The sequence below is a fragment of the Platalea leucorodia genome (genome assembly GCF_965183815.1).
Source record: "Platalea leucorodia genome assembly, chromosome: 11".
NCBI classification, from domain to species: Eukaryota; Metazoa; Chordata; class Aves; order Pelecaniformes; family Threskiornithidae; genus Platalea; species Platalea leucorodia.
Genome location: NC_138833.1, coordinates 12,445,075 through 12,455,607, shown reverse-complemented (window position 1 = coordinate 12,455,607; position 10,533 = coordinate 12,445,075). Strand labels below are relative to the sequence as shown.

General features: G+C 48.3%; 1 protein-coding gene across 1 annotated transcript in view; it reads right to left on the bottom strand.

The window, feature by feature from the left end:
• Window positions 1–10,533, bottom strand: part of LOC309596218 (uncharacterized protein) — a gene marked incomplete at its 5' end in the record, with an annotated part of 197,286 nt that overhangs the window by 3,507 nt on the left and 183,246 nt on the right. Inside the window, 13 exon segments of the mRNA XM_082324060.1 lie at window positions 1,884–1,961; window positions 3,415–3,501; window positions 4,183–4,236; window positions 4,741–4,767; window positions 5,042–5,095; window positions 5,187–5,258; window positions 5,685–5,711; window positions 6,587–6,628; window positions 7,389–7,460; window positions 7,821–7,910; window positions 8,407–8,451; window positions 9,215–9,268; window positions 10,191–10,214. Coding sequence (XP_082180186.1) covers window positions 1,884–1,961; window positions 3,415–3,501; window positions 4,183–4,236; window positions 4,741–4,767; window positions 5,042–5,095; window positions 5,187–5,258; window positions 5,685–5,711; window positions 6,587–6,628; window positions 7,389–7,460; window positions 7,821–7,910; window positions 8,407–8,451; window positions 9,215–9,268; window positions 10,191–10,214 — 726 coding nt within the window.

The window sequence follows — 10,533 nt, the reverse complement described above, 5'->3', positions numbered from 1 at the left end:
TGTGGACTATACAAAGGGAGTGAAAATATTTGTCTTTTTCTGATGGAGATACAAGAAACATACAGAAATCAGAAAGCCAGAAGAGCCTACTTTCCAGGAGGAAATCACTGAAAAGGAACGAGCCCTTTAGAAGAGGAATGGACTATGTATGACCAACTCTTTCAAGATACTTTAGAAGAAATAGCTGACTTCAGCTGCCTTTTCCGATGCTGGATTTTTTTTAAGACTCTTGGATCTCTGATTGCATGGATGTCTGCATGTAGAGCTGCAGAGAGCACACATGCACTGACCCTTCCCTCAGAGCTACCTCCAAATTAACTAGGGGTGGGAAGCCACGAGGATGCGCACGCAGCGGAGATAACTGCTAGTGCAAATATAGGTCAAAATGCATTTTTACATTTTTTACTGTAAATGTCAGTCATCACATTTTTTGTATTCTGTATTGATTTTATATGTAAAATAGCCTATGCCCAATAAAACAGATGCAGTGAAGTAAGGTTACCCTCTCCAGCTACTCATAGTGTAACAGGTCAAGTTATTTTCACATGCTTTCCTATAACACTAGTTAGAAAACATACACGTTTTTCTGCTGACACCAGTAACTATTTTGCTCCAGAAGCATTCATAAAAAAAAAAAGAAACGTGCAACTTTTGTACATTTGCCAGAGTTGGCTGGGGGTGAAGGGTAAAGGGGACAAGGCGCAGAGCAGTTGTTTGACCTAGAAAGATCCTGACCTGCTGTTAAAGCGCATCCTAACACCAGCGGTCGCAGGGTTGATTTCTGCCCTGGACTTTTTCTCCTTCCCGTGCACTCAAAATGCTTATTTTGGCCACCATAAAACTCCATGCCTTTCTACCATGTTTCACTCGAGTGATTCCAAAATGACTTGTCAACTTAAAAAGAGCTCTGCAACCTGCGCGTAAGGCTCATGCTCATGCTCCTGGACTGAAAGCCATCACCGAGAACCCAGCAAGCCCCCACCGCACGGTGGGGTGGAGAACGAAGACAGCACTCCCAGCCAACATGCAACTAACCCTCACGTACATAAGCAGGAAGACGTGCAAGTGCTTCACTAACTAGTCACATAGTAGTTACGTATAGGAGGAATCGCCTACTGCAGTTTACAATGCCTTCAATATACATAGGTCTTGTGTTTTCTATATAGTTAAGATGGGGAATAGTTGGTAAATATAACATCTCTAAGGAGTAAATACAAAGAGTTGAAGCGAGCCTGCTGCTAGTAATGGGTTTCTTTGACACATATGAAAGTAATTTAACTTTTTGAAAGAGAGACAGCTTACTGCCCTTTTGTTTCTCTGAAGACAACTGCAAATCATCTAGCATGCAGCATTTTCTATGGTTAAAAAAATGAAAATAAAACAATGACCTTTTTTAGCTAGTCGTGCAGTGCCCTGGTCGGGGAGCAGAGCACGAACCTTCCTGCGTAGCTGTTGGGCTTCAACCTGGGCTGTGCAGGGCAGAGCTGCGTGCCGACAGAGCGAGCGCCCTGCTCGTGCCCAGAGTGCCGGCGACCCCGGCCACCGCTCTGCAGAACCGGCTGCTCGCTTGGGGAAAGCATTGCAAAACCCAGACTCAAAGGGCTGCAGCAGCACAGGCATGAGGGGAACCAAACTGGGCCATACGTGCTGAGAGAAACCAGGATTCATTTTTAGCATCTGTTATCATAAAGGGGCAAGCATCCCCTACGTGACCTCCCGCTGAACACACCGGCGTCCTTCCCTGAGTGCCGAAGTGAAACATATTGTTGCAGCTCTGCTGCCTTGCGTCCTTCCTCTCCCCTGAGGGATTCACTCCTCGGGACAGAGCTTGGCCACAGCAGAAACACACACAAGCCATGCACGACAGAGAGCAGATACTGTACCAAAGGGCAGGGCACGCTCACCCCGTCCAGGCCTGGTAAACCTGCGTCCCTTTTGCTGCCTGCAATGCTACAATCTCCCTGTTTGAAAAAATAACTGCTTGTTGAGAATGATAAAGGACATGGGAGTTACTCAGACAGACACCCGTGTTTCAGCGGAGGAGGATGGGTCCAGAACTTTACACCTCCGTTTCTGATGATACGGCAAGTGAGCAGAGTGGTTTTATGGTAGGGGATTCACAGGCACAGAGAGTCTGTCATCTGGGAAGGATCTTCTCTACACAAACCAGAGATTCATGTTTGCAACAGCGCAGTGAAAAAGATGAGGGTTAAATCATCCAGCGTGTTGAGGGAGGAAAGGTGATCATCAGAAAGAAAAATTTAATTGTAGTTCACATTCAATCTCCAAGCAAAAAACGTACTGACTGAAGGAGCTTTTTGCTGCTATAGTGGAGCTCTGCAACAGCTTTGATTGCCATAGCTGTGCTCACGGGGTGAGAAAAAGTCACACATTTAGGAAAGAAATGGGTTTTTTGGAGCATGCTGGAGCAGGTACCTGGCACTAGGAGTTAGGTGCAGCTGAGCTAGGGGCTAACAGCTACATTTAAGTAGTTTTAGTTCAGTAGTTCATATGAATCCCTCTTTCATCCTGCAGCCTCAAAGCATTTTAGGGAAAGGATCTCTCTGGTTTTAGTCATTATATGAAAAATAGCAATGAATATTTTACCAGGCCAGATAACTTTTTATAAACCAGTATAGATTTTCTTTTTCTGGGCCCTATCAAAGGAATGAGAGGTTCTGGAAGTGGACTTAGGAGATTCCTCAGGCTCAAACACCCAGGAGGTTTCCTGGAAAGCCTCTCTGTGTACGCGCTGCACGGCGGTGGCCCGGGACGCATCTGAGAAGGAACAGATCTGAGCCGCGAGCTGCTATCTCAGGCGGAGAAACACGGGGAGGTCTCTTCTCCCAGAGGCACTTGTTGGCAGCCTGGGGAGCTCCAGCTCATACATCACCTATCTTTGGCAGTACTAAGATGCTATCAACTCCAACCCACCTCCCCACGCGGGACAGCTAGAGCCGGGCTCATCCCTCACTTGGTTTGTGGAGATGAAGGCATGGAGCTGACCTTGTTTTCAAATCGCTTCCCATCCACTGCATCGACTTACTCCACAATTTCAAACGTACTCAAAAGCCAGGCCAGCAGCTTCACCAGGGCACGCTATCTCCCAAAGAACGTTACTGAAGCCCATTGTTCCTGACTACAATAAGAAGGTCTTTACACAAAGATTTTTTATTTTTACTGCTGTGGCTTGCTCCCATCTGGCCAGAGAGGAGCCCTTACAGCGAGCAGTGAACTGCCAGCAGTGCAGATAAAACAAACCATTAAGAAAAGTGAGAAAACAATAACCATCTGCTCTGATTTACTGCGAAATAAAGAACTACCAAATCCTCCCTCCCTTTCCCTGGCTGCAAAGCCGCGTTCCCTTTCAGTCCCAGCAACGCATGCTTAGGAGGAGTGAAATAAAAGACGTACCACAGGACACGGCTGATCCAGTCCGGGAGGGCCCGGTTCCCCCTTCTGCCCTTTGGCTCCTTTCCTCCCCGGTATTCCTCGCTCACCCTGTTGATGCAACAGGAAAATATCAGCACCAGGAGGGGTGGCACCTCGCCTTGAACTCGCACAGCACTGCAGTCCCACACCTCACCCAGGGTAGGGACATTTGCACTAGTGTAACCTCAACTGAGTAATGAAATCACTGTGAAAATCTTCAGTTAAAGCTGGGGGGAGATACTTGAATAGGTAATTTTATAACAGAATGACTAAATGACCGGTTTCTGCTAGAAACCAGGTTGCTATCTGACAGTAAGTGGGAGCACCAGCTTCCAGCCACTGCCCTGCACTCAGCTGGGCTCCTGCCTCCGGCTGGGCACCCCTTTATTTAAGGATCCCTGTAACAAAACGTTTGACTTGGATCCATTTTCAAGGTCTATAAACCAAAACTAGTAGTTCTTTGCAACCTGGAGCTGTCAGGCTGCTCCATTTTCCCACAGTGGTTGTGCTGGCGGGGGGACAGGCTTGCAGAAAGCACTTCCAAGTGGGCAGGAATTAACTGCATGTCCTGCCCTATACTGGGACCGTGCAAATACTTGTGCCACAGAAAAGGCCTTATAGCAACAACCCCAGAGGCTGGAGAGGGAACCAGTACGCAGGGCAAGCGTCACTGCCTGCCAAAAAGAGTGGCCAGTCCTGCTCCTGCCCCGCTTGCCCCACGAGCATCTCTACCAGCCATAACCCACTCACCTTCTCCCCTCTTTCACTTCTCTCTCCTTTCTCTCCTCTGAGACCCGGGAAACCCTATCACGACAATTTTTAGGTGGAAAAAAAGAGGTTTGTAAGTTCAGTATGTGAATGTCCCGGCATCTCAGTTCAACATCTCCAGCCATCAACATATCCTCCCATGGTGAAGAATATGACATTTTCTTGTTCACTTGGTATCTCAGCAATTTCTCGGGAAAGCTAGTGCTTTACCTACCCCAGTAACATTACATCTATTGGGGATTTTTGTTTCACTGAATCCAATACAAATATTCTCAATTGGAAAGGGAGACCCCCACGGCACCGTTAGCTGAGCCGCGATACACGGTGTGGCACAGTCACTGCTGTGCGGTGGAAGTGGTCCGGCAACTGGTCTGAACTAAGCCCTTTCCTACAGACATAATTCCATGGGCATTGTGTTTAAGGGACAGTAGTCTGTACAGTGTTAGCTACATTTTCCCAAAAATCTCAAGCAGTTTGATGGCCTTTACATACATGTTGTTCATGTTTCCACATATCACAATTAACGTTCTCCATACTCACATCCAATCCTGGCTCCCCTGGCTTTCCCTGCAGTTGTAAAAATAAAAATTAAGACATGCCGTATTGAGTTTGGTGTTGCAAGCAAACTTATATCCAGTTTGGTGAAATACTACGGTAGTGACAGCACGGGCTCGCCCAACAGCCCCTGGGACTCAAGGGAGCTCCTCACCACGCATCGGGATAGTGCCGGTAAGCCCGGCTCTGCAGTTCTGTCTGGACCCACTGCGGCAGGGGTTTTATCAGCCCCTATTTTAGGATTACACCACAGCATCCCCGGCTCCTTTCCCACACCAATGATTACCTTCTCTCCTTTGGTGCCGGGTAAACCGATCAGCCCTGGAGCACCGGGGAGACCCTTAAGGAAAAAAGAAACAAGGAATTGGGATAGTTGCTGTAAGGCAGGTTTCTGTCGACGGCCAGAAATAAGATACGGGAAAATGACTCACAGCGGGTCCAGTGTCACCGTGGTCCCCCTTCTCACCGCTGTCGCCTTTTTCTCCCTTTGCACCATCCAAGCCCTGCATAAATGAAACGGCATCAACCAAGAAGACCTGGCAGCTCTGCCTGGGACAGCCAGCCCGCACATCCACCGCCTCCTCCCACATCTCTGGGATGCTCATACCCGCGCTGCCGTTAACATTTTCCTCAGATAAGAAAATAGTTGAAAATACAGGTTTAAGCCTGTGGGTTTGGGAACTCTGACTTGCGTGTGCCGCCAACCCTCAGGATTCCGTGCTGGAGGAGGATTTAAGATCGTAAATATGTTTGGAAGGAAAAATGGCTTGTTTTCCAAAACGCCAACTGCTGAACAGCACAACCAAGGGATGTGTTGTCACAAACAGTGACAAAAAAATCAGTCCCCAGAGCTGACAGGCCTTTGTGAGCCTGTAAATAATGCGCTGGCAGCCTGGAAACAGTGGGTGACATTTCATTTATTGACTTACTTTAGGCCCCTGGATTCCAGGAGGACCCTGTGGGAAAGACAATGGTGCATTTGAAAAAACAGAATTTAAAAACAACCCCCAAAGTTTGCTTCCCAAACCATTTCTTGCTCAAATTATGGGCTGACAATGGCCAAATATTTCTTTTCAAGACAGGTGGCAGTTTATTTGGTTCTCCGACGTCAAATCAGGGGGAAAACGAACTGAAAAGGACCGCTTTGCGTAACATGCAACAATAAAGCTCTGCAACACAAGCTTTGGGGAGCAAGAGCCCCGCAAGAGCTTTGCTGAAGCAAGTGATAGCACAAGCTCTGGAGGGTGGCACCCTGCCACCACGGCCCTCCAAGCCTGGGCAGGGCTGGAGACACCTCCCGGGTTACAAACGCTGCTGGGAAAGCCGCCTGGTTTTGGAGCATGGTCTCTCAAGGTGCATCTTGGACACAGCAGAGGCATCCTGACCTTCCTGATGCCCTTGACAGCTCCTCAGCCTTTTGGAGCATCATAGGTATGAAACACCTTAGATATCTGCATCAAAAATGTTCATCACCGCCCGCATCCTCTCCCACTGCAGCTGATGGCCAAAAACTTAATCGACTTGGGCAAATTTGTGGGAATACAGACACCATCATGGGGGGAACAGGTTTTCCCATCCCACAAGGTTTGATCTTTTCCCCATTCAAGGAACAACTTGGTTATTTGCAAAATGTGCCGCAGATGCTGATGTACTCTCCTAAACCAGGTGATTCCATCTCACAACGCTGTAGCTCTTCCCTGATTTTTTTCCCCAGATTCACAGCAGCCCACAACAATTAAACAGAGCAAACCACCCTCGTCCTTAACTAATCACATGCAATAACAAATCTGCAGCAATGCTTGATACCACAAGCCACTTTCCAGAGTCCTACCATAGGGCCAGGTAATCCAGGGGGTCCGGGCTCGGGTATGATCTGCAGAAGGGAATTAAATGGCACATTAACAGGGCTGGGCACAGAGAGCAGACAGGTCGGGAATGGAACCTCACGTGGCCCAGAATCATGATTTAATGCCCTCTGATTTAATGGCTTTAATCAAAATATCTGCTAATCAAAGGGCTGCTTGTAGGATTTATAAATAAATGAATCTTAATAAGCACAAGAATCAAGGTAGAAATGAGAGGCGTGAGTTGGGCTACTCAGTGTATTTGCTGGTCACAAAATGGATGTATTGGAAAATGATGGAATTTTCGCACGGACCGGAGGAAACCAGCCTGTTTGATTAAAACAAAACAAACAAAAAAACCCAACAAAAAACCAAACACAAACCAGAATAAAATTAGAGCTCTCATATCATTAATGAAAAACTATCAAAACCCACCACTTTTTCTTTTAAGCAAAAAGAGTAAATAAGATAAAAACGCTGTAGAAATCCTATAAAACTGCAAGGAGCCCAGTATGTTTTTAGAACAAAACAGCAGCATCCAATATGTCAACCATCAATGCAAAATCTAAAGTAACTTTGTAATGCCAAGTGTGCAAAATGTTCTTCCCCAACAAATAAACCCCATTTAGGGGTTGTAGAAGACAGGTCTGAAAAGGTCTTGTAGAAGACAGTTGGGTTTTGTTGCCCTCCGCTACGCTGACGGATACGGAACCGACGGCTCCAGCCCGCGCACCCCGCTTTCGCCTGACCCCGCGTCGCGGAAGAGGCTTTATGGTGCCGGGATCTTACATGATTATTCTGCAAACACGGCGACCCCGTGTCTCCTTTTTCTCCTTTGTCTCCTTTTGGCCCCTCTGCTCCCTGAAAGATAAAAGTGTAACACAGATGTGGTGCATCTTACAGGAGAGCAAAAACAAGAGAGAAAAATACATTTGTCTTCCTCTAAACTCCAGCCTTGGCTCAAGCAAAGCTCTTGTCCATCCCCACGGGACTGTTTGAGAACAGGAGATTTTCTCCTCCTTGGTACCGGCTTAGATCACCTTCTGAATAAGCCATTATCATCATCATTGGCAAAGAAAATTCAAAGCTCCCGCATCCTCCAGCTCCGCAGCAACGCGGTGTGGACAGGCCATTGCCTAGATCAGCAAACCCGGCCACATACCGAGCATTTGCAGAAACCAGTGCATTAAAGAACCAAGCAGCAGATGTACAGGGACGTACCGGCGGACCTGATAAGCCCATTTCTCCCGTCTCTCCTTTCTGTCCTGTGATCCCTGCACTGCCCTGGTCACCCTTCGCTCCTTTGGGGCCCTGGAAATGACAGCAAATAACTTGCTTAGGAGAAAACTGTTAAACCCCCCCACAACAGCTATTTCTGCCTTGCTGTTGTTTCTCTCCATATCGTAGCATGAGCTCATGAAAAGATGTTTTAACGTTAAAACCTACATATGCCAATTTTGCAGGCGCAGCAGAATTTGGCTGGGCCATAGGAGGGATTGCAGCCATTTAGGGTTGGGAAGGTTTACAACAGAATTTGAGACAGTGTCTGATGAACCACTCGTAAAAGGAGCCCCTTTAGCTTGGCAGACGTGGCCACAGGCAGCATCTGCGTGCTCATGGCTAAGCACAGGGCTGTAAGCAATGGGCGATTAATTCAAGGAGATGCAGCTGAACATTATGGGGCAGAGCTTGCTCCTGGCAGGCTGAGATTTGCTTTTCACAGTGGCAGCTCCCAGGGACACACAGTAAACTTCTTTTTAAATTGGCTCCTGCAAGGTCTCGCTTGATCCAGCCATGTCCCACGCACCTTTTCACCGTCCAGTCCAGGTGGACCCGGCAAGCCCAGCTCTCCCTGAAGCGACACAAAGAAAGGGGAGCCAACGGTAAGTTAAATCAAGAAATCATCTTGGGAAAGCATTTTGCAAGGAAATTAATTATTCATGGGTATCAACCGTTGTGGTTATGGGTTTGGCATTGCCAGGCTCAGGAGCAGCAGCAAGGAGGTTTCAATGAGGTGCCAGCATTACCGGCTCATCCAAATTTGGGTGACACCGAAATCCTGCCCCATCCCGTTCTTCCAAGAGATGCTTTTCTGCAAGTTAAATTCTTCTTTTAAAGAAACTACAGCTGACTGTAGGTTACTGGCTATTGCTTGCGAAGCGGGAGGACAGTGCGGTCCCACTTTGACACAGTGCTGGGGTAGTAAGAAGCACATGGGGAGGGTGGGTTGGAGGGCGGCTTGGCACAGCTTTTGGGACCGCCGGCCCCTCCTCACAACTGCTTCTCCCATTTACTTCTGTCTCCCGCTGCGTGCAAGGAGGAAAGCTTGGAGGGGCCAGGATGTCACCTGTCAGTGTAGGATTGGGAGTGGATTTGTTTCTGGGACAGCATCCTCTGGAAGTGGCTGGAGACCAAAGAAAGGCCAACAAAACTTTGGCTTTTGTGCAAAAACCTCCTCTCAGCCTGAGGAAGTGTTAAATAGCGTTTCCTTTACCATGCGTAGTCTCAAGCTCTGCAGCCAGCATTGGCTTGGGAGACTCTTGCTACTTGGAGAGCCACCAACAACCGGGTCGCTTGCTAGGAAACACCATCTGCATGGTAGAGATTGGGCTCACCTTGGGACCTGGAGCTCCTTGGGGACCTGGTGGCCCTGGGGGACCTGGCGAACCCTGAAACACAGCAAACAAACCGGGCATGAGCATGACTTATATGAATATGGCACACTATCCTTGTGCTGCTGGGGATGAGCTGGGAGCAACCACAGTCTACAACAGACACTCGTGTGACCGGGGTTGCCCAACCACCACGATCAGCTCAGCTGACATAAAGTGGCCCAAGGGCCCCTCCAGCACATGGGGTGTTCGTGCAAAAGGAAACACAACTGGAGCTAGCCGGGTGTACAGGTGCAGCAGGACATGTGCTAAGAGGCGAACTGCCTTTAGCCAGAGGTGTGGCCCCACATCTGGTGGTCTCGTTCTGGATTCTCCCCTCTCCAGGCGGCCGGGCTGGGGAGAAGCATCCTGCAGAAAACAGCAACAACTGGCCGGGGAGGTGCAATTAAAGAGGGGAAACGAAGGAATTTGTGTGAGCGCTAACAGCAGGAAAACCTTGCACACTTAAGGAAGCTATTTTTCCTCGGCACTGCTGGGTGCAGAGACCGTGAACTGCCTTGAGGTGAACAAACGTTTTGGAACTTGCAAATTATCTCAAACAGCAAAACTCATGGTCTTGCTCAGCTGAAAAACAAAACCGTATCACATCCCCAAGCACCTTTTTCCATGACTTGCATACTCAAATACTGTTATATTTAATCACTCTGGAAGCTGTGCAAAGCCACCCCTTTCCAAAGCTCTGTTCGTGAGACAGGTCACTGCACAAACACTGAAAACAGCTCATAAGCAGGAAAAGAGCAAAGTTAGCGAGGTTCAATGACGTGCCCCTCGGCAATCTCCACATGCAGAACACGGGAGAGGGTCTGGGCCCAGCAGATGAAGTCTCCAGACATTTGATGGAGTCTCTCTGACCACTGCACTCCACAAACTCCACTCACAAAGCTGCATGCCATGCAGACATCTGGCAAACGGTAATTACCATCACTTTGTGTATCCCTGCAGCCTGTCATAAAACAATTAGGATAGTTCTCAAATAAGTCTGTAACTAAGTATTTATTCTGTTCAGCTTTCATCTTAAGGAAAATGGCAGGACACTGCTCAGTCGGGCCGGTTAGGGCTCAGGCACCATTTCCCTTCCTCCCGCATCCCGACTGCTGCTTGCAGAGAAAACCGCTCCAGAGGGTGTGCAGTGAAAACCACAGCTCCGCACCATGCCGTGGGAATAACACACCGCAGCCGGCAGCATTTAAGGTGTAATTTGGCTGCTCACACTCGTTGCATCAGGTGTTTATATGTCACCGGCTGCGTCAGGTTGCTTTTAC